General features: G+C 46.5%; 3 protein-coding genes across 4 annotated transcripts in view; 1 reads left to right on the forward strand and 2 right to left on the reverse strand.

The window, feature by feature from the left end:
* The window catches only part of plk1 (polo-like kinase 1 (Drosophila)), a 7,162-nt gene extending 5,819 nt beyond the window's left edge, over positions 1 to 1,343 (reverse strand). The window contains exon 1 of the mRNA XM_088613041.1: positions 557 to 1,343. Coding sequence (XP_088469167.1) covers positions 557 to 925 — 369 coding nt within the window. The 5' untranslated portion in view covers positions 926 to 1,343. The remainder of the gene's footprint in view (positions 1 to 556) is intronic.
* Positions 1,344 to 1,485: 142 nt separating this feature from the next.
* Positions 1,486 to 24,001, forward strand: part of palb2 (partner and localizer of BRCA2) — a 61,181-nt gene continuing 38,665 nt past the window's right edge. For both annotated transcript variants that reach the window (XM_088613033.1, XM_088613034.1), the window contains exons 1-2: positions 1,486 to 1,622; positions 7,310 to 7,484. The gene's annotated coding sequence lies outside the window, so the exon portion shown is untranslated. The remainder of the gene's footprint in view (positions 1,623 to 7,309; positions 7,485 to 24,001) is intronic.
* On the reverse strand, positions 8,876 to 10,655 carry rasd3 (RASD family member 3). The gene has a single exon (XM_088613049.1). It carries the CDS (start codon positions 10,086 to 10,088, stop codon positions 9,453 to 9,455), a length of 636 nt encoding a protein of 211 aa, XP_088469175.1. The 5' UTR covers positions 10,089 to 10,655; the 3' UTR covers positions 8,876 to 9,452.

Raw genomic sequence — 24,001 nt, forward strand, 5'->3', positions numbered from 1 at the left:
GTTTGGATACAAGGGTAGCCAAAAGGTGCACATTTAGAGTCTGTTGGGGGGAAGGGGGGGGGGGTGTTCCCTTTGACACGCTGGAATAGCTCGGGCAGGAGCCACACTCCATAGGAACAGGAACTGCAGGAGGCGCTCGGAGCGCCATGGCAATGCGAGTCCAGGCAAGCGCACGGCCGGGGGAGGCTGCGCAACACCCGACCCGAGGGAAAAAAAAATGCTGGTGTACGCGCAATCGGGTGCCATTTGCAGAAAAAATGGGATTGCAGAACTGAGGGGGTGCGCCCCGCCGCCCACACACACACACGCACACTTAAAACCACTCATCTCCGGGTAACCGTTTTTTTTAGAAAGTTACCAAAATGGGACACCGAGCATTTTTGAGCCTTTTCCTCTAAAAATGTAACTTATTAAGACAGCAGGTGAACAACTCGCCACTATCATCAGCTTCATCATTCGGTTAACAACTCGCCACCCCATCCTTTCGGTTATAGAAATGCCGGATTGTCCTCTCCTCCGCCCGGGCTCGGCCCGACCTGACAGTTACAGTACTCACCCGTCTCCGGCAGATCTCCAGGACCACGTACACGAAGTCCTCGTCCTCGAAAAAGCCGTGAAACCCGACGACGTGGGCATTATTCAGGCTCTTGTGGATCGTGATTTCCATGGACATTTTCTCTTTCTGATGCGGCTTCAGTAACATGGACTTGGGGACGACCTTCCCAGCGAAGACCTCCTTGGTGTCCATATCTGTGATCTCGTAGCACTTCGCGAATCCCCCCTTCCCCAGAAACCGGCCCCGGAGGTACCTCTTCTTGGTCCGGGTGTCCACCAAAATATCGGGGACCTCCTTTAGCGGGGCCGACTTGGGGTCAACCTGCACTGACGGCTTCATCGCCTTCGCTGCTACGGCGGCGGCGCTCATTTCGAAAGTTAAGCGTTTGAATATATTAATGTAACCTCAGCCCTCTGTACAGAACCTACCGAGACTTGTATTTATATCGATTTTTTTTTTAAAAAGGCAGATCCAGAACTACACACCAACGGACACAGGCCAAGTCTTACAGCTACTACCCTTTCTCCGAGCCGCATAGAAATTCAAATCAAAACTTTTCCCCGCAGAAGACAATCGGCTCGATGTAGACTCATACGGAGAGGCTGCTCTAACTCAACCCCGAGACGCTTTAATGTTAATAAAAAAAAGTGTGCAAAAAGCGCTGTGTATTTTGTTTGTCAGCCAGTCCTAACCCCCCTCCAACGCCCGTCTCTACCAGCCCCCTCTGTGTCCTTCTCTGGCAATACAGTCCTTGTGGACTCGACAGCATTTCAAATCCAGCTCCGTTCGTTAAAAGCGACGGCGCCGCCCGTGATTGGTCCGCAGGATTTGAAATCCAGCCTGCCCGCCGCAGGGCAGCATGGGAGCGCCCAAGTTTAAATGCCCCCTGAGCTTTTGAACCAGCTTTATTGACAGTCCCTGGGCGAGACACACAACAGCAGGAGGGCACGCTGCTTTCTCCCTGGTTACACAGAAACGCCAGACGCAGTCTTGTTGTTGTTGTTTTTGAGTATGGAAATACTGGTTTGCAGAAATCACCAGTATTGGTTTGAAATCTGACAGGACTGTAAGTATATTCTAGTGACTCTGGTCTAATGTTTTTATTTTATTTTCAGGCTTGTCTTATACAGCTTCTGTAACCAGGTATCTAGTAATGGGTAATTGTTGATATAAAGAGTTATTCTTTATATGTAATCGTTCTTCTATGAGGATCAAAATGATCGAGAAGTGAATTCCATCCCCACGCCCACCACACAAATACTGTACCATTAAGCATTTTCCTGTATCCGTATTCCGCTGTGGAGTGTTAAAAATGAATTTTAATCAATTAAATGCCATTTATTTTTTTACACTTTACAGTGCGCTGTATACACTAACTCGAAATTTATTTTTTAAAAATCCTGCACCTCCCAGTTCCTGGTATGTTTTATCCCATTTTAATTGGGACACTTAAAAATCTGTGTGTCGTCGGGCTGCTATGTGGCAGTTACTTGAAAAACAACGACCACCGGAGTTTATTGGGAGGAAAAAACCATTACGAAGCACGTAGTTTTGGGTAAGCTATTAATTGGATTACAATGGGAATGCCAAAAGGACATTAGTCACTGAAGTACAATAAAACTGAGTCACATGAAAGTGACACCGATTTTCCTCGTACCTTGGGTTGTTTGGAAGAGTATTTTCAGGACAACACTTCCTCTAATCGGTCGCAAATTACTTAGCTTGAGCATAACGACAATCTTCTCCTGTCCCGGAAAATTCTTCCATTTCCTCAGAGCTCCGTTGGGGAAGCGATATCCTGTCTGCCTAAGTGACAGGATCTATTTTCTCTCAATTCATGTATATATATATAATTATAAAAGTTATCATTAACGGTACTGTAGTTAAATCGCCCGTCGTGGCAGAGGGAAGGAAGTGTATTATTCGGGACGCGAATTAGCCTTTCAATTCAAAAACAAAGTCCCTAATTAAAAAAAAACTACCGAATCCGTGTGTTGCTGTGTGCTGTGTGAAAACTGTTGATTATCGAGGTGAATGAAAATAAATATTTCTATAAAAGGTAGCAAATACAGACCGAGGGCCTTACAGGAACGTATCTAACACATTGTATTTGTGACATCCAATGATATATGAGAAGAAAAAAAAAACAATTTAAAAAGAACAGAAGGGATTTGCGTTACTTATGGTATTGGAACACTCTGACCACTAGAGGGCGGTGGCAGGCGGGTCACGGCTCTGTGTCCCAAGTGCTCCGAAGACACTGAGTGCCTGGAAACGTTAAAGTTTAAGAACGTTTTGGCAAGTCCTTTCACCCGGTCGCAGATAATCGCCGAAAGGGGTTACATCCAGTAGTTTTTTTTACTACGGTATTTTTTTGTAATTCAAGGCCACATTGGTCACCTAGTTATATCACTCCATTCAATTTAGCTATATCACCCTTCAGTTCACCATTTGCAGCTCACTGAAGCTCCGCAGGTGTGAGCCTGGTCAGTACCTGGGTGGGAGACCTCCTGTGAAAAACTAAGGCTGCTGCTGGAAGAGGTGTTAGTGGGGCCAGCAGGGGGCGCTCACCCTGTAGTCATTTGGATCCAAATGCCCCAGTATAGTAATGGGGACTCTATTTTTAAAAAGGTGCCATCGCTCAGATGACCCTGACCTTCTGTGGTCACAGTATTTCTCAAAAAGAGTAGGGGTGTAACTCTGGTGTCCAGGCCTTGATCATTCATGACCTTGACCATCCCCATCTATGAATTAGCTTCATCTCTATGTACTCTGCACTGATGACTGTACTGTCCATTAAAATCACTCAAGTCTCAGGATTCTGCTGAGATATCGAGGGCTTTACAACAAGGGGTGTCAAAATAAAGGGGTTTATGGAAATATGCCTATCTGAAAGCGTCATGCACTGTCAGAAAGGATAGGGAGCCTGCTTCAACCTTAGCTCCCGGCCCACTGCTATACAGTCCTTGACTCTTTCCCCTCAGCTATTTAGCCACCTGTGAACATCTCTTTTACAATTCACTTTGCTACCTGTTTACGTATGATGTGATTGTGTTTTGCTTGTCTCTGAATTTCAACGTGTATTTGTTAATATTGTATGTTGTTTGTCAGCGTAATCGTGTTCTCTTGCTGTACCAAAAGCAAACTCCACCAAATATTGTTGTGTGGCAATATCAAATAATTATTAACTAATAGTTAAATAATAATTAATTGATTACTTAATTTTAGGCGATCAATTTTTAAGTATTCAAATATATTATTACAGTCCAAACAATGCTTGATAGGAAAAATATTACACAGGAACAATACAAAGTTAATAGTGCACTGCAAGACTTTTCCACAACGTTCTTGCATTTACTGCTGTATATGTTACTATTACTTTACTTTCATATGATTGGTAAGGAAAGCAAAGTTTATTTTGTAAACACCTTTGATTATTTTTAAGAATGCAGGCACCCGTTATCAGTAGATATAATACACATGGGCTGGGACCATTCTGGCTATTCATTAACTATAACATGTTCAAATAAATAAAAATAAAGAATGGAAGCTATTAACAGACTATTTGAGCTTCACCCCCTCCAATCCTCCTGGCACAGTGTGCAGTGCGTAGGAGGCAGCGTCTGTCAGATTCAGACCGGATGTTTTTGTGCTTCTCAAGACTCTTTGGATCATTTGCTTATTTAACCTCCTAAATGGTCTATTCATTCCCAGTTTGGGAGGATCAATAGATACACATGTCTGTTCAGCACAGGGGGATATCTTGTGTGTGCAGATTTGAATATCAAAAGGCCACAGTACTTTGGCTCCAAACATGTCAAGCACATCTGCCAGTGCTGGAGACAATGGGCAGAGCTTGCAGAAGATGGGATTCATGTGGGTCTTGATTAGAGCACAGGTAACAGAAATAGATTCTTTAAATACACACTGTTTACATCGTGCCGAGAGAAAGAGAGTGTGCCTTAAAGATAGATGAGAGGGACAGGAATAGGGAAAAAAAAAACATCAGCCATCCAGATTGGCCTCCAGCGTGTTCCTGACCTGCACTGCGGTTCTCATTAAGACAGCTGCAGTTGCTCAGCTCAGCTCGCCTGCCTTCAACCTGAGCCTCTGTGCTCACAGGCACCATGGCTGGATCAGGTGAGGGCACAGCAGTGTGTCGGTTTCTACACAGCAGAAAGGGGGTTTTGTGAGCCAAAAATGAATTGCTAAACTCTGGGTGATGCAGGAGTTTGATTGTCCTCTTGCAGAATCCAGACCCCTGGGTGTGTACAGTACTCGCCAGTGGTGCCAGCTGCACAGCAGGTCCTTGTCCTCTCTCCTAGCTTGCTGTGCCTCTTCATGCCCCACCTGCCCATGTTTCACCTTTAAGAGTCTACAATTCATCCCTGCATTTCTTTCACTTCTGCACCTTTTGTGGCTTTACCCTCTGTATTGTGCTTCCTTATTGCCTTTCTCTTTATTCTGTATGTTGGGTTTTTAAGTCCAGGAATTGTCTGGTATGCACGTCATCTTTGATAAGTGCATCAGCTAAAAAAATAATACGAGATGCGTGATACAGCCCTAGAATCCGTGTGAAGACTAAATCAGGGGAGATGATAATGGACAGAGGCTGGCCTTTCAGTTATCAGATTGGAGCCCTCAGGTTTCCCTGATTGCGAGGAGAGAAGAGGTGTCCATTGTCTGCAAATACATCCACTCCGGTTTCCTAGCACGTTCCCAGAACGCTGTCGTGGGAAGGTCAACTCTTTCAGTACCACGCTGTCTAATCGGCTTTCTGATCAGACTCAGTGCACACGTGAGGCTTTTGTCGAAGGCATAAAAAGGCAGCGCTCTCACGTGTAGACTGCAGCAGCCAGCTCCTGCAAATGCCAAGGCCCTGCCCAGCTCTGGGTGGGAGAGATACTGAGTAGAGAGGAGTGCGAGGAAGTGTTAGAGTCAATCCCTTAGTCCTAGGCTTGTCCTCACTCTTTTGGCCTTCTCAGGTAACAGCATTTGCACTTCAGCCCTGTGTGTGTTAATGTAACTCTGTTTTGATCCCCGGAGCCAGTTGTTCAACAGCTGCCACCTTACGAGCTGCGGGGAGGACAAATAAAAACAGGTGGAAACACAAACACGGGCTGAATCATCCGCTCGCCCTGCTTGGTGGCGTTGGGTCCCGTTCTAAACCTCGTGTTTTTCGTTCTGCTGGCCGTCGGAGATGATCGCGTGCTGTGGTGCCGCCTTGCTCCCAGTTCTGCGCCCGCTTTGTGTTTCTGGATGAAGGCGGAACCCAGGTGCAGATCTCCTCTGGCATGTGAGCAGGAGAGGCAGCAGTCACAGCGGATACAGAAAGGATACAGGCCGTGGGGAAAGCATCGCTCGACAGAGTCGGGGGAAGAACTGGCTGTGGCCAAGATGTGAACAGGATTGTGGTCAACAGGGACAGAGAAACAGGAGTCTGAGAGGGCCGTGCTGTTGGCAGGCAAGCTGACGAGAGAGGGGCCTCGTTGCCTGTGTTTGTGTTTATCTCCTGCGTTGAAGTGGTCACGGAGCACTCGAGCTCGTGAGTCCTTCCTTCCTCTCCATTCGCAGACCTTCGATTTCCCCCGGCCCCCCCATTGTCTGCTGATTGTCCCAAACGACATGACCGTCCTGGAGTGCACTGAGTGTTCCATTTCCTGCTTCCAAGGAACACCTCACCCTGGGGGGAAAACCGGGAAAGAGGGGGGACAACTTAGGGATCCGAGCAATCTTTTCCCTCTGGGTGCATACAAATGCATGCACCCATTATGGAAAGGCATGGGTGCTGTGTATTCAGAAACGGGTACAGTGCAAAAGGAAATCTATAACTGGGAAATGTGTAGGTGGTGTGACAGGTAGGGAGTAAGTGTGTGTGGGAAGGGGGGGCTATAATTAGTTCACATCTCGAATGCATCTTTGTGGGACCAGGCATTGTGACATCACAGCAGTCCCACTAATGAGCACTCGAGTGCAGTGAGGAGGCAGAGGGATATTAATATCCAGGACTGTAAAGGGAGAGTGAACAGGCGAGCTGCTCACTTAGCTTCCTTTGCCCTTTTATAACCCTTCTGTGTATTAAGTGGTGGGTTTTGGCCTCTTTCCATGTGGACCAGGAGAGAAGCAGAGCTCTGGGCATTGGGGGTTACGTCAGGCTGCTCACCTTGGTGGAAAATTTCTGAACTTTTCCATGCCTTTCTGTGACAACAGGTGGCCCTGTGGCTGCAGACGAATCCTGCAGGAAACGCGTTCTTGTCACTGAATTGTCACCTCAGAGAACGGCTTTCTCCTTTTTGTTCTTCCAGAAGGTGGCCTGGAGGGGTTGCACTCACATGGCTTCATCCCTGCTATGTAGAGAGTGCCTGTTGTACAGAGATTTAGTTTCAGTCACGCTGTTGTACTGTTCAATTCCAGTTGCAGAGCCAGTAATTGCCCAGTTTGTTCATGAAGTCGCAATCCTACAATCCCTGCAATTGCAGGTGCAGCCTGTGGTTTTGGAGAAAGGTTTGGTTGCTCAGACGTGAGACAGGTACTCTTGGCCATATTCCCCCTGATAGCAGCATGAGAGATTATATGGCTTCTGATGCACAGTGGTGTTTCTATCTAAATTACGACAATGATCAAAAGGTGACGTCCTTGAATAATTCTTGAGCTTTTACCTTTGTTTTACTGAAGAAATTAAACTCTTAAAATGCGCCTGTGCCTTAACTTTTAACCCTACTCTCCCTGTCACATGTGCTTGTGTTACTGCAGGACTGAGGTCCTGACCCGGACTACAAGCAGGAAGAGAGACAGGCTCTTGTCAGCTCCATCAGCTCAGATGGTACCAACCACGTCACTGAGTCTAGATAAACCGATCTGGAGGTGAAGACCCACCTGGAATGAGGAGTGCAGGACCCCTGTGAAACACCAACTCTGAACACAGAAGGTAAATAACATGTGAATGACACTTCCATTTAAGTGACAGAAGTTTGAGGCACTTTCTGTAAAAATGAATGCATTACAAAACTCCTGAAGACAGTGTATTCTGGCCCTGCAAGAATGAAAGGGTTGGGGAGTTACATTTTCTGTTGTTCACAGGGCACCCAGGCACATGGGCTTACTGAGCAAACACTTTTGTGTATATTTTACTGTGCTGGACCATGTGGATTCTGTTTATAGCACCACATATCACACATGTTTTTATTGGGTAAGGACAGATTGTGGCTCATGAGGATCCTGTCCAACCAAGCTGCAAACAAGCTGTGAGGAGAGCAGGGCAATGTGTACAACCGAAAGCAGTTATTTTGTAATGGGGGGCTGGTATTTAATCCAGTGCCCATGCCAGGGCAGTAGGCCAGGGCATCCCAGCTCCTAGCCCTAGCTCCTGTCCTGATACCGTGTTGATATGGAAACTTTTTTTTTTAGTCTGGCGTACATCAAAGTCCAACAGGAGGATGTAAATGATCATTAGACGTGTTTGCATTGTGGCTCATCTTTAATTGAATTTTTTTTTGTCAGAGGTATGAGTAATGCACAGGTCACCTCTCAGTTGACCCGCAGGGTGGCAAAGCAGTTATGAGATGCAGTAGTTATTGGGCGATGGCTGCAGAGCCCAGGGCTCGCCTCCGTTTCAGGATCTGCAGAGCAATAGGAGAACCCATACTCAGGACTGAGGCAGAGTGTCTCACTTTTACAGTATTACTGCACAAACTGACAGGGCGCCTGTGCGTTTGGAAGGCGTAAACAGACAGTATCGTGTTCGTGGGCATCGCTATCCCAAGAGTCAGGGATCTTCTTGGGCACACTTGGTATCATCCTGTACTACACCTAACTCTTAATGAATTAAGAATAGGGGTTAATTAAAAACAAATTCTCATGTACAATGAGAGCTTTCTGAGTGAGGTGCATTACTTTGTTTAAGGATGCAACACCTGGGTATTTGAGCACAAAACCCCTCTGATCTGAAGAGCCCTTACCACTTCTCCAAACTGATCCCTCTGCCCAGGCAAGCACTGAGACCCTGATGTAGGTGTGGGTAGCCCTGAAATCGTACCGCCCACCGTCCCTGTGCAAAATGATGAGTTTGTATAAGAGCTGGAGAACTGTGCACATGCACACATTACACCACCATAAAGGCCTGGGATAATGTAAATGAATCTGATGACTATCATTTGAAGAGTTATTATGTGGAGTGAATATGGGCATGTGATTTAGTTGTTTGCACTCCTGTGAGATTTACTTGACTTAAAAAGAGACCAGAGCAATGTATTGCAGAGGCAGTGTCCCAGTCCCTGCGTGAACAGATTATTTGAATGACAGGAGAAGAAACAACACCAGTTGAATTCAATAGTATTTATTGGACATGGTACTCTGTATTCAAATGCCATGTTCGCTTTCCTGCAGCCCTCTCCCCCACAATTCCTTACAGGGCTCCCTCTATTCAATTAAAACCGTCCCCCCCACCAGATGTCACTTTCAACATTGCATAACTTTATACATAAAGTCACCATAAATCTCCCTCAAGAGGTTCTGAAAACCTCCAGCGTGGAGTTAAAATAACAGAGTAAAAAAAACAAAACAGCACAGTACTTATTTATTTTCCTCCCACCGACTAAAGTGCAAAGGAGACGTCTCTATGACGGCTCCGTGTCCTCCTCTCTGCCAGTGCTGCTCAGACCAGCTCACCGACAGGCCGGACCGCCGGGTTCCCTCTCTCTCAGCCCCGTACCTTCGCTCGCACGGCGCCGTTTTCTCCACCGTCAGTCCAGAACCGGGCACTTTCACCCCTCTCTCTCTCCAGAGTCACACGGCCACCCGGGGCGGAAGCCTGGCACCGAAGGCGTACGGAAAATGAAGGCCGTTATTCGATTAGTACTATTTTTTTATTTAAAAAAAAAAGAGCACCGCAGTTCGCTTAGGAAATGATGCAGCTGTTGGTCTTCTTCATGGGCGGCCGCTTGCGCGCCCCGGCGCTGTCCTTGGGGATGGTCTCCCTGCGCCGCCGCAGCGCCGGGCTCAGGCGGCTGGGCAGGTTCACCTGCTGCAGCAGCTCCTTGAAGACGCCCAGCACGTTCTCGCTGCTCTTGGCCGAGGCCTCCAGGAAGGTGGCGTTCCAGTCCAGCTCCACGGTGGACAGGATGTCCTCGGCGGGTACCTGGCGCTGGTTCTCCAGGTCCGCCTTGTTGCCCACCACGGCGATGGCCGTGAGCTTGTCCCCCTTGAGCTCCACGATCTCCTCCCGGAGCCGCCGCACCTCGGCGAAGGAGTCCGGGTCCTCGATGGAGTAGACCAGGGCGAAGGCGTCCCCGTCGCGGATGCACAGCTTCCGCATGGCGGGGAAGGAGTAGCTGCCGCTGGTGTCCATGATCTCGATGCGGATTTTGGTGCCGTCGATGTCGTACTCGATGCTGTGCAGCTCCTCCACGGTGCGCTTGTGCTTGCTCTCGAACCGGTCCTGCAGGAAGCGCCGGATGAGCGCCGACTTGCCCACACCGGCCGCCCCGAGGAACACCAGGCGGACCGTGGTCTTTTCCTTCACCGCCAGAGACATGGCCCGGAGCTGCTGGTTCAGTTGTGGCTGGCTGGTTTAATTACTGGTCAGGAGACGATACAGGGGAGCGACACAGAGCCGAAGCAGGGCGCGCCTTCGTCCCGGATCGGAGAGATCTCTTCTCGCCTGTGGAGAGCGGGAGAAGAGCGGATCAGTACGCCGTCTCGTTGAAGATTCTTGGTTTAAAAAACAAAATCTACAACGACAACGCTCGTAAACTGGCAGCTTCGATAGGCTCTGACCTCCCCCCCCTAAAGCTCCTGTCCCAGCTTCTGAGATCAGATACCTGGTGTGTTGAGCGCCTGCAGCCGCAGGTATTTAAGCGCCGCCGACCTGCAGCGTCAGCCGGGGCGGCGCCCAATGGGCAAGCCGTAGGCGTGTGTTTGACCAGGGGCTCGGCTGCCAGCGCAGGGGGGTTATCAAGTGTTTGCCAGCTCTCCTATCCCGCCGATAAGAAGAGGCAGAGCGGAGTTTTTCGGCCGATGCCTCGGTATGATTTCTTCGCAACCTTGACAGAGCGGGTCGCAAGAAGCGGTTGGATGTTTCGTCTTTTGCGCGAAACCGTCGTTGGTTTGTTTGGTTTTTTATTTTTTTGTGCCTTTGGTGAATTTCAATCACGTTTTCGATCTTTAATTCACTGTTTTGAAACCGCGAATATGAGAAGCCGTCCTTCCCACCTCGGGAATGTTTGCTGCTGCTCATAAAACCTGAGCATACAGTATTATAGTGCTTTAGTTATTTAAATTTTTTCAGTTTGTTTAAAATATTTGTTGGGGATATACCTTTCAATTATCCACTCATTTGCTTAAGATACGGCATTAAAGCATTACAATAACAGTTCTGTTCTCTTTCCTCCACTAACCTCTGGGTTATTATATTAGCTGTATTCATTCAATTCAATTCAAGGTGCTTTATTAGCATGACCGATGGGTACAATCAGTGTTGCCAAAGCAAATGAAAGCAATGATATTTACATTAAACAAAACAAAAAATAGAATTAAAATAAAATCTACAGACATATTACAGACATTTACAACAAAGACATATTAGAAAATATTGACATATTCTGTAGGCGGCTGTATTATCTCCCCGAGAGGGTGTCCGTTTAAAAAGCTCTGTTCTTTTCCATTTCTTGTTGCGTCATTATGTCTTGAACACCAGGAGGCGTAATCACACAGTTCAGTTTGGTCCAGTTAAACAGCTTCTCTCACCGCTCCGGGGATCTTATCGGTTTCATTCCGCCTGGACGTTTCTCGAATATTTATTCCTTCAGTGGAACGCTCGATATTTCGATGTGTGCGTTGTCTTCATTTAAATGACTGGGTCCGCATGTACACTTTTTACTTTTTTAATTCTAATCTAGTTTTATTTGGCTTGAAGTTCAGTGTAGTGCTAATTTCTCCCCTGACTAATGGGTTGCAGGTTCGCTGCTGACATAGTTCCACCTTAAGCGAGGTACCGTACTCCAGGGGCTCCAGTCCACCCGGCTGCATAATTGGGGACCAGCACTGGTAGGGAGCGAGACCTGCTGTGATGGACTGGGGGGGGGGGTAGTCACGTGCTGTCTATTTACCTAACGCCATGGAAACCAGGATACTCTCCGTCTGTTGCAACTCGAATACAAACTACCTGCCCAGTTTTATCAGTAATGTTCGGAGTGCAGCAGAAAAACGCAGGGCACTTACCCACGAAAACCCTCCTGCACGTTTTGTGAAAAGCGTTTTAAGTAAAAAACGATCCATGTTATAGCACGTTTTATAAAGTAAAACAATTGTAATATTTGACAAAGGGTAAAAGCACAATCACATATTTGGGGATTGGAATACATTCCAATTTCTATCAGTCCTTTACTTATATTAAACTAAGTCCTTTATATTAAACTTATATTAAAACTAAGGTTGCTGCTGGAAGAGGTGTTAGTGGGGCCAGCAGGGGGCGCTCACCCTGCGGTCCATGTGGGTCCTAATGCCCCAGTATATTGACGGGGACACTATACTGTAAACAGGCGCCGTCCTTCGGATGAGACGTAAAACCGAGGTCCTGACTCTCTGTGGTCATTAAAAAATCCCAGGGCGTTTCTTGAAAAGAGTAGAGGTGTAACCCCGGCGTCCTGGCCAAATTTCCCATTGGCCCTTACCAATCATGGCCTCCTAATAATCCCCATCTATGAATTGACTACATTACTCTGCTCTCCTCCCCACTGATAGCTGATGTGTGGGGAGCGTTCTGGAGCACTATGGCTGCCGTCGCATCATCCAGGTGGGGCTGCACACTGGTGGTATTGGAAGGGAGTCCCCATTACCTGTAAAGCGCTTTGAGTGGACTGTCCAGAAAAGCGCTATATAAGTGTAAGCAATTATAATTATTATTACAATCCTTTGAAAGTAACACTGTACCAAACGCATAAACACATAGTCTGCTCAACTGCTAGGGCCCGTGTCTTAGTCCTGGAGAACTGTAGACCATCCTTGAGAATTTATTGTATGTCTCAGTATAATTCAGATGGTGATAGGCTCAGTTCAACACCTGAGAGCTTGGTTGAAATGAGCCCTGCACAGGCTCTCCCCTGAAGACGGGGGTTGTGAATCCAGGCTCTGGAGAGTCTCAGAGCATTCAAGTTTTGGTTCCAACCAAAACTTGTTATTTGTGAAACATTGCTAAAAAAAGATGATGCTGTTGTGGAATAAGCCACCAGGTTCATTCCCAGGGTTGAAGGAATGTTCTGAGATGTGGGGCAAGAAGTGGATCTCTTTAGTCTTGGACCAGACGGTGTCAAGATCTGAAATCTGTATTCAGAATCTCCAAGGGCACAGACAGAGTGGACACAGTGGGCTCCTTCAGAATCCACAGTGAAACATGAACCAGAGCACACAGGTGGGACTTAGGGGGGAGTGAATTCAAAACTGAGAACTAGGAGCTGCTTCTGTACACAAATCGTCATAGGAGTCAGAAACTAGCATCTCATGACGCTGAAGCCGATACCCTGACTTCTTCCAAGAAAAGGATGGCTGAGACACTGGGATCAGATAGCTACTAGCAACCAAATGAGATGGATGACCCCAGCGCCCTCTCGTTTGTAACCGGTGCTCCTATAAAACCTACTGTACAAGGCCACAAGGCCACCCCCACAGAGCAGGAGCTGAGGGCTTTCTTCCTTTCCTTTCTGGAAGTGGCAGTTTGGTTACAGAGGACCCCTGAAACTGAACATTTAAGTGGTCCTCGAGTTTGTGCATTAGTGCCTCAAGGAGCTCGACACAGGGTATCCAATGCAGTGTAGGGACAGACAAGGTTCAGACGAGGTATCCCTTCATATTGTCCATCTGGGGTTGAGTCCCTGAGTCTGCATCTCCTGTGTCTCTACAATCATCTACCTCCCTCTCCTTTCCCCTTGACAGACGTATAGGCTATCAAAATCCAATGAATCATACTTATCTGCCTGTCTCATCCAGTACAGAGTATTGTTACATGCAATACATATCCATTTATAAGGCCCTTGCAAATGCACGCCAATTATTTCTATTTAATCGTCGCCCCCTTATCGCCTCAGTGCTACCTGGTCCATGTGAAAGAGAGATGCGATTGTAAAAAGACAAACAGAGCTGTTCAAAGGTTCGTGGCCAACAGTCCTGCTGTTGCAGCTCCCAGGCTTTTGTGCCCTGGTGGGAGACAGAGGGCCCAGATCTTCCAGGGGTGAGTCAGTAGTGAGTCAGCCTGCATCGTAGTGCACGGAGAGGCTTAGCTGTACCACGGTACACTCCTAGTGCCATCCCTTCACATTGCCAGATCTTCGTTTTGCCTGGGTATTATGTGTGAAACCTGACAGTGCCGTATCTCAGAGATGTGTGCATCCCTTAGCTTAGTAAACCTACATGTTCCGGTGGCTATATTCTTAACCAGACAGCGTTGCCATTGTAGATACAGGGTTGAGTAGGGAGATATGTCAGCACATTGATCTGCAAAGGTATGGATAGTTTTGCTATAGCCGAGCCAGTTACGACAAAGGAGGTCAATGAAGTTGTCTTTATTCATGAGAAAGGCAATAAGATCTTTAAAATGCAACGATCAGAGTGTTGGTGAACAGCAGCAGTATTGCTGTCAGGCTGGTTTATGCAGAGGACAAGCAGCGAAGCTCAAACAAGCATTGTGTTTGTGCTCGGGTTTGCACTGTAACTGACAAGAACACTCGACAAAAAGATCAGCAGCACAGTGAGACATTACCTGTTTGATGTCAATACGGCACAATTTTTTAAAAAATTCTGGATTGTCCTCCCTTATACATGATGACTAATATAATGCAGGTTTCACAGATCTTTATTAAAGGTCAAGAGCCTCGGAAGAATAGTTGCATTTGATCGATTAAGCTTTAATGGGACTAAACCACCCCCTGGTCTCTCAGATCTTTAGCAGCTGATAAAAACTGAGACCCCCTGAGACCAGAGCAGTAAACAGCGTTTCAGTACTCACTGTACACAAGAGCTGCAGGGGTGTGGTGCGAGTGGTGCTTTCTTGAGGGGATCAAGAGCTGACTAATGGAAATACGCAGTGTGAACGAAGCAGAACCTTCATGCCTGACTCTGGTGGTGATCTGTCGACAGCCCCAGCGCGACTCTCTTGTCACGGACTGCTTGCTGTCTGAGCCGAGCCACTGCCCAACATGTCCCACGCTGACGTTATCAGGGAGGCCTGTTGCTGGAGCACAAAGCGCCACATGTTCTGTAAAGAGTGTCCCTGTTAGGGTCAGTCAAAATAGTCTCTGTGCAGTTTTTCTAGGTCCTTAAACATTGAGAAAAAAAAAACTCCTGGAGGTCAAGCATAATGTTGACCTTAATGTCAAAAAGCAGGCAAATTATCCAACACTTTTCCTGCTGTTTTTGAACAGAGCCTGACAGATGAGTATCGTGCACTGTGGCTGTGTGGGCAGGACAGATATCTAGAATCTTTAGACCATAGCGGGATTGTCTTGTGGTAGACTGGAGATTGCACAACACAGTTACACATTGAATCCGCCACAAGCTGTTCTCATTAGAACTCACAGCAATGCGCCGACCCCTGGCGCAGCAGAGATTTACTGCCCTTCACTACAGATTGGTTATTGCCCTGAGCCATTTGTTGTGTCCCAAAAGTTGCACTAAGCCCCAAGTCCTTCCACCCGAGCCCATTTAAGGTGTGCAAGCTTCCTAGGGGGCACCATCATAAAAAGGGTACTGGGACATCATCGCACGACATCACTCATTGTCACGGCTCAAAGACAAAATGCTTTCTGCTGTTTCTGCTTCGTTTCCTGTGGCCAAAGTGCATGCCAGCAGAGACTTAGTGAATATAATTTTGCCTGTCTCTGTACAAAAGCAGTAACAGTACGAGGAACATAACGTGTTCATTTGTGTTGAGCAGGCGCGACTCAAAACGAGCTAAGTTAAATAAATAAGGAGAACTTGGCAGACCTCTCTGTTTGTTCAAAATATTAACTGTAAAATACTTTCCATGTACAAAATAAAGAGTAGGTAAATAAATGTTCATCATTCGAAATGGGCTATTCAGTTTACCAAATAATAGGTTTATGTCAACACCTAGAATACACGTGAATATAGAGTAACCTAATAAAATAATGTATTTTCCGATAAAATATTAGTTTTAAAGCTGTAAAAAAATAATTTTTGCTTATATTTGAATATTTTATTCTCCATGGCAACTTCATTCTGCTTGGCTAGATTAGAACATGAAACATCCATCGCAATTTTCCAAAGAACTGTGGGTAATACCACCCAGTAAGGTCTGCTCTGAAGCGGACTTACGAGAAAAGCACATAAATGCCTCCGCACACCCTAAGCCCTTGCAGACCTGAGTGGGAACACACATATGAAGGCCACAAGAGCACAAGTGTGGATGTTGGTACAGAGCCTTTGTCAAATCACTTTTACATGTGTGCCACACAGTTTTAGTGCATAGGATCAGCTCAAGTCAGAGGAGCGTTCCGTTCACTGCTGAATAGCAGAGGACTGTGAGCTTCAATGAGGCAGTTGGTACTGTGCACAGAATCCTCTCTATGTGTCTGCTATGTCATAATGAGGAAGAAGTCGTGATCACCATAACCGTGGAGCATTGTATGCTCTTGCTGTGCTAGATCTACAAGGATACAAGGACACATGGACACATTCTTGCTTGTGCAAATGACTCTCATAAGTGCTTCCTCCTTAATTTGGCTGCCTACAGATTTCTCCAGGGCTGGCAGCATCTCAGCCTGCTGTCACTGGTCTAGCTGGGACGCTGTTTTTCATCATTTATGGCTCCCTTCACTGGTATTGAAGGGTCTGTGCAAATGTACAGTAAGACGTGGTTTTGATTTTAGTCACAGATCTTGTCATTTGAAAATGGATTTCCAAAGAACCCCTCCATCACGCCCACAGTGCAAGATAAGCCAAGCTCTTGACTAAGGAAATAGGTGTTTGTGTTTCACAGGAATGAACATCTGTTGCAACATTAATGGCAAAGCATGCTGTCGAGGTGCGTGATGATAAACGCTTAACCTGGGTGCTTAACCTCTGAATCCCCTGTTGAATGGAAAGCGTATCATTAAGAGCAGTGGTTCTCAAAGTGTGGTCTGTGGACCACTGGTGGTCCGCAAGTGTGCACCAGGTGGTCCGCAGGCTGACCTCGTCACCTCTTAAGTCTAGACATTAACTTTTTAAGTAATAAAAGCAATTGAAAAATATACTATTTTGTTCATAAAAATGTTAGTACTTTCATAAAATTTAATTCAATAAATATTCATTTTTAGTACATTAATAGGAGATGATTTTTACAGGGTAAGAAGTGGACATAGGCATAGGTGGTACCGCATCTGTGACTTGGTGTGGTCCGCGGACCATAGAACTTTGAGAACCACTGATTTAGAGCATCACCTTCCAAACTGGGGTACGCAAACCCCTAGGACTATTCAAAATCCCTCGAGATCTTTTGTAGGAGAAACCTATGTAACATGTTGTTTTCTACCTTTTCTTCTGTGATTTTACCCCTTGTCAAATGTAATCCTTGGACCACCAGAAGTCTGTGTCTATTACCAAAGCCGTTTCGGGATTCTGTCACTGTGCTGGCCGAGAATTTATCTTTGCGGTTTTCATAGTTCAAGCGCCTATTGCCTCATCATAACTGTGTTCTCAGAGTTTATCATACATGCATGCTCTGGTACACTACCTTGTGTACACTTTGTTTCTACCCTACTGCAGTATGCATCCTTAACAGCTCACTGCAAATCCTCAGACTCGGTGCACGCCTGCACTGTTTACCTTTTGCATGGTCTACCATTTCTTTTCACTACTACATAACATATTTATTGTTCTGGTTGTTATTATTTATTATGTGTGTAATGTACCGTCTACATTGTGTGGTGTTGTCTGTTGTATTGTGTTCATGGTGAGAGATCAGTGTGAATAAGAATTCCGATGTTCATGTACATATCCCAATAAACTCCTCTGCTCTACACTAAGGAGGGCGTGCATGACAGGGATTTCTTCATTAACCTCTGATTTCCAGAAACTAAAAATAAGGGCTGCTTAGATTCCCCGAAATTTCTCGAGAAATGGCCGGATAAGATTCTTGTAAAATTCTCATTTCTTTACGAATTAAACAAGGAAGAGGGGCTTGATAACACCCTAATAAAAATCATACTATGACACCTTTTGGTTCAATGTGGTGAATCTTTGTAGAACGTAGGCCTCTGGCATGACTGTCTCATTCAGGGCTTGTGTTACAGAATAGGCAGAGAGGGGTCTGTGTGTAACAGGACTCACTGACACTGAGCATGTGACAGAAGGGACATTGTCTCCTGGACGGTGCAGAATTCCTCCAAGGCCTCTGACTATGGAGTAGTCATGAACACAGGAACTGTTACAAAGGAGAAAAGGCCATTCAGCCCATCTTGCCTAATCAAATCAAAGTTTATTTATCAAATGCACAACAATACAGCACACAGCCAGAGTATCGGCTTCAACAACATGGCTGGGTACCTTATTTCCTACTCCCACTATGCGCTGCATAAAGTAGTGTCTCCTGTCCTTTTAAATGCACTTCCACGTTGTTTCCACTTGTTTCTGTTCCTGGCCTGTCTGTTCTGAGCCCATGCACAACTGTGATCGAGTCCCAGCAGGGCAACACGCCTGCCTAAAGATACAGCACTGTGCACAGCCAGACCTCTCCTGGCTGGAGTGCCAATGCCAGTCAGAATGCATAACTGGTGGCACATGAGTGAGTCTCCATCAGGTCTAAAGCTACAGGGCTGGAGGTATAGGGAGATTCAGGATGTCAGAGAAAGAAAGCAAGAGAGTCAACCAGCAAGGGAAAGCTGATCTAAACAGCTCTGGAGAGAGATAGAAACTGGCCCGTAGAGCATCAGCTTTTTAAAAAATGTCCCTGCCCTGCAGACAGTTTAGCATGTTCAGTTAGGTAATCGTGCATTTATAGGTCGCATCAAAGTGGTTTTCCCACAGCCTGAGTCAGGCTTTATCGTGATCCCAGTGTGCTTCGCTACACTTTACTGTGCATCTATCGTGCTGTCCTGCAGTAAACCTGCGCTAGGATAAGGAGCAGAACTGCGCAGCAGGATTGGTGCAGTGTGCTATTGTAATCCAGCTCTCATTCTGACACTGAACAGCAGTAAAGTGCATTCAGCAGCGGAAGTGGATGCCTTTTTCTCACTTTGTAGTGGGTAATAAAAGGCATGCAATCCTTTCAAACTCAGATAAAAAAGGAAACATGGCTCAAGTTATCTGATGGAGGAACACCCACCTTTTTGGCCCCATTTCAGAAACACGGCATCAGCTGTCTAGTTTTAGGCGACAGCAGGTAAAAGGTTGGGTTCCAAGGCACTCTAACACGTTCTGTGGCTCTCGGCCTCCACGCTGACCAGAGCTGCTGGGGTGACCCGAGACCTGCTGTGTCTGCTGACTAACCACGGCTCAGACAGCGATCAGCGCTGCCGGCACTCTTCAGCAAACAGACAGCTGAGCTGCCGGGCTGTTCAGCAGTAGGTGTGACCGTCCTGTTTGGATTAGTCAGAGGTAGGCTTTGCAAACACTTCTGAGGAAACATTATTAATAGTTTCATGCAAATAATGTATTCACGTGTAATAATACAAATATCTCTGCTAATGCCCCAGCAAGAGGCATCCCAATGACTGGCCTTATCAAAAAGACTTTTCCGCATTAAGCTTGTCTGAGTTTAGCTGTCAAAAAGGTAATTTCCCTCGACTGAGTGAACTTGCCAATTCAAGCACTTCCAAGACTTTTTATCGGCGAAATATGGGTTCGCTCAGGCTGGAATTTCAGTTTCAAATAAATCACCCAGCCTAGCCTGACATGCAGCCCTCTGATTTCTGAGAACTGACCTCTGACTCCTGCACCACTCCAGCTCCCTGTCGTCCCATGGCCAGTTCCAAAGATCCTGTCCTTTGAGTGTTGCCACAAAGATATAAACCTGGCCTTTTCACACATCGATAGCAGTGTCTCTCAAAGTACCTCAGGGCTCTGACAAAACCTTCTGTGGCAGGCTGGTCTCTCAGGGGTCTGTTTATTAGCTGACCTGCCCCTAGAGACTGCTGAAGGCCTCTGTGTTTTGTAAATAGACACTGTGGGTGATAATTATATAATTGTTGAAGGGTTTAGATGTCACATTCTCACAGTGTATTTCGGGGAGCGGAGTTTGGTATATAAAGGGGTTATAAGTTGGTGTTTGGGTCTTGAGAGCAGTCTGTGGAAGCCCTTTGAAGAATGCTGTTCGGTCTAAAACCTGGCAAACTTTTTGCAGTAAAGCCTCCAGTTCTGCTCAGTGCTGTCCTTGGTATGTATTTATGCATCTGGACCCCTCGATGCATCTTACATTAGGCAGGGGTCAGATGCATCTTCCTCCACATGAGATTTTGTCAGCCCAAGCTTTTTTTGATTAAGTTTGTAGGTTGAAGTTCCGACATTGCGTGTCGAACCATAACCTTTGCAACGGTGGATTGATCGATACACCATGCACGCTGTTGGGAAGGATTCCTGGTAAACAGGGAGAATTCAGCGCTCGGCACATAGTTCCATGATCCAGTTAATAGACACAGTATTCCACTCCAGTACAGCGAATCATTGCATTGGATTTCTTCGGACTAGCAAGGTTTCGCCAGCCGTCTGCCTACAGTATGTCCATTTAAAACCAAGCAGTAGAATGTGTCCATGTGACTGACATTCAGCAACACAGCAGTATGGTGAACTGCAAAGAAAAAGTGACTCAGTGTGTTACTGCATATGGTGGTAGAACCACAACACAAGATACCTTGTGTTAGATTACTAACACAGTGAAAATGCACTGCACGGACCCTGTAGGAACAGGAAATGACGCATGGCAGTACGCTCAAGTGCGTTTGGACAGCAGGCGGTAGTCGAAAGCGTTCCCTCAGAGTAGCGGCCTGGGTAAAGTCCGCAGAGTGATGCCCCCAACCAGCCTTTTAAATAAATGCCTCATGCTACAGACAAACCACGGCAAGCTCACTTTCACAGTGACGTGCTGGGCTTGCTCACGGTTGTGAAGAGCAGCCAGCCGAGAGCGGGCCTGCAGCGAAACCCCACCCTGCAGGGTCTGCCGCCCAGCTAGCGGAGAGATGAAAAGAACCAGCCGTAACTGACATCTGTTAACATACTTCTCTATGTGCCTGCTGGGCCGGGGGTGATTAAACAGCACACATCACATTTACTCAGGGTGTTACTGTCATAATATGTACTCCAGTGTATATAACAAAGGTTATGATTTCACAAGGCACTGATTAACCCTTACATATACTGTGACTGCTTTTTAATGGATGCAGCTCTAGGTTGTCAGACTAGGATCGTCTTATGCAAACTACTTTGGAAGCTACTTCTACACTGCGCTCTCAGTGCTGAGATTGCTATAATAACCTTTAGCCCAGTGAAGACCAAAGCTGATCTCAGACTTGTAACAGAGAACAGGAAAGGGCCTCAGAAAATACTTATTATCCTGTATTCCCTGCCCTCCCTCTGTTTCTGTGTCATCTTTTTAACATTCAGTCTCACTGGAGGAAGAAAACGAACGAGGGGCATATACGCAGAACAGCCTCATGAAGGACAAATGTCCAGATAGCCCCTTCTTTGAATGATTCAGTTCAGGCAGGCAGGCTTGGTGCCGGCAGCCATCACAGTCTGTGCAGTGTGGGTGAGCCATCACTGGAGTCTACAGCTCACATGGGCAGTGGGAGGAATCAGTCACATGCTGCCCAGATGACTGCTTTAGGTGTCGCATTGCTACTCACTCCTTGGAGTATGCAGAGTAGTACCTAACTACAGCAATTAAATGCTATTCTAATTGCTAGACAGAGGTCGGTTTAGTGCCTGCCAGCTCATGGCTTCAGTATGTGGTGGCTGGTTTACCAGCTGCTCTGCGGAGACTCAGTGTGGGGGAGTGTTGAGTGATGATGTCACAGTGCTGTCAGTGTATTCAGCTCTGGCTCTCACACACAGGCAGAAAGACTTAATTCAATGGGGAAGCAGAATACAGCCCAGTCTCCTGCTGCTCTCGTCTCAGACTTACCTAGACAAGCCTTTCAGTACGACCCTCGCACAGATCACTTTAAATTCTTGGTGGAAGAGGTGAGCAGCAACAGTGTGAGCACGTTTCTTCTGCTTTTAACAGGAGAACGTCATTCAAGTTTCAAAGGCGCCCTACCACTGTTCCCAGGCAGTGGTTTGTCCCAAGACATAATCTAAACTTTAAATATCTTCTAAAGCAGCATCAACAGCTCTCTTGCTTGGTATTGAGCTTCATGCTCTCTGCTGTCCTTGTATTGCTGACTTTTTCGGACCTGGGTGGGCCAGATGTTGAATGGGTCCATCCAGTTTGTGTCTTCAAACAAGATCTGCATCCTCTTAAATCCCCTGACTGCAGCAGAGATACACAGCCAGTTCATAGTTCATCTAGCTGCACTGATTCTGTTGTACCTGCCACTGAGTCACCTATGATGTTGTCAGTGAGATGACAGAGACATACATGTATCCCATTGCCAGACAAGTGGGCCCTATATGAAAGAGGATTCGCAGACTGTAGTCTTTCTCTCCTACTCTCTCTTTAGTTTTACAGCTGAAATTTCCTAGTTTCTGATTCCATTTTCTTTGCAACATAAATGCATGGCACCTTTCTTGAAAGGGTGTGTTGCACTAAACTATCTTTACAGTCTGATAAATGAGCTGTTATTTGACGTAACATTCAGGGGATCTGTGCAGAAAACCTCAACCTGCAGAACTATCGTATGTACCAGTGACACAGGTTCAGACTTTCTGGTCTAGAAGACCCCTACCCTAGTCCGTTTGGAAGGGCTGAGTATGGCATTATGCCACAGTGCATGCATGAAGAATTAATTCACTCTAAGTTGCTGGTGGTCTGTGAAATAGTGGTAAGGAGATATAGTTGCACAAGGACTTCATTGGTGAAAGAGCTTGCAGGGGCGTGGAAGTCTCAGACTAGCAGCTATTGTGAGGACAGGATTCAGATATACTGTCATAAACTGTTGGCACAGATCATAGAACTATACATTTTTTAATTACAATTTACATTTGTGCTAGTGCCTTTTCTGAAGTTTATGGACACAAATTTTTGTCTCATAGTTGTTTTTGGTTAAAAAAAGAGACTTGCATGGCTCCCAGCAAAACTAAACGACCTTCCCTAGCTTTGTTTGTCTGATTGCCTTTAATTACCTCCAGGAAAATCAGCCTTACAGTAAAACAGCATTTTATTTCTGGTCAGTGCGGAGAGAACAAACACGTTTCCCGGCAGTTGCCGGAGAAGCGCCACTTAGCCAGGTGACACGCCATGGTGCTCTAGGCCCTCATCGCTGTGGGTCTGCTGAACGGCAGCCCCTAGCGCTGTAAACACTGACCCAGGCTGGCACTGCACGGGGTAGGATGACCTGCAGCTGGTTTCCATGGAGACCAGCGCAGCAGTGCTCTTCTTATTGTGCAATAGCCTCGGCTAACAGATGAGTTCTAGAATTCCCTGGGATTCCAGAATTTGAATTGAGAGGCTGCTGTTTTTGAACACTGTAACCTCAGTGTTGGCTCTGTGGCTCAGGATCTGCTCCTGTGGCTGGAAGGTTGCTGGTTCAAATCCCGTGGCCGGCAGAGGAATCCTACTCCGTTGGGCCCCTGAGCAAGGCCCTGAACCCCAGCTGCTCCAGATCTTATCTTATCTTCCAGCGGTGGTGTGCTGGCATGAGATTTGTGGGAGCTGTCCCCAGAACCAAGATCACACATGGTAGGACAGCCCCAGGCCAGCTTAAATAATTAAGCACGTGGCCCTAGACTGTCCAAGAGACATGCCCCTCCGGTGTCTGTCATCTGATATTATCTTCACACCATGCCAGTGAGAGGCACTGCAAATCACAGCCTGCTCGCCTGAAAACAGCTCCCACATCATTGTTACCATTATTATAACCAGACAGTTCTGAGTTTAGAACAGGCAGTGTTGGTGAAGACTGCAGTGTCAACAGGCTTGAGTAGCCTCTCAGTATCTTTTTTCAATGTGCTTTGTTAGCTTTTCCATCAGGCTTTGTCCACATCCTTGTGTCGGGTCGTGTGACCCCCCCTGGCTCAGGGGATGGTATTGCTCTGGATCATATCATCACTATGTGTGAGACAAACCCTCCCTCCATTCATACCTCTTGTTTTGGTTTGGAGAGCTGTGGACTTTGATAGCCAGCTGCTTAATCGCTTTTTGAAACAGGAAATGTTTCTATGAATGTGTCTCAAAACCTTTAAACTGCAGGAAGGGGAACGTGGTTAAATGTTGTCAATGTTTTGATTTCCTGTTTTTTTTTTTAGCATAGTATCAGCACTAGCAATGATAGCAACAGCAGTAGTAGTAATAGCAGCAGTATT

The sequence above is a fragment of the Lepisosteus platostomus genome, chromosome 19, assembly GCF_059453375.1.
Source record: "Lepisosteus platostomus isolate fLepPlt1 chromosome 19, fLepPlt1.hap1, whole genome shotgun sequence".
Lineage (NCBI taxonomy): Eukaryota > Metazoa > Chordata > Actinopteri > Semionotiformes > Lepisosteidae > Lepisosteus > Lepisosteus platostomus.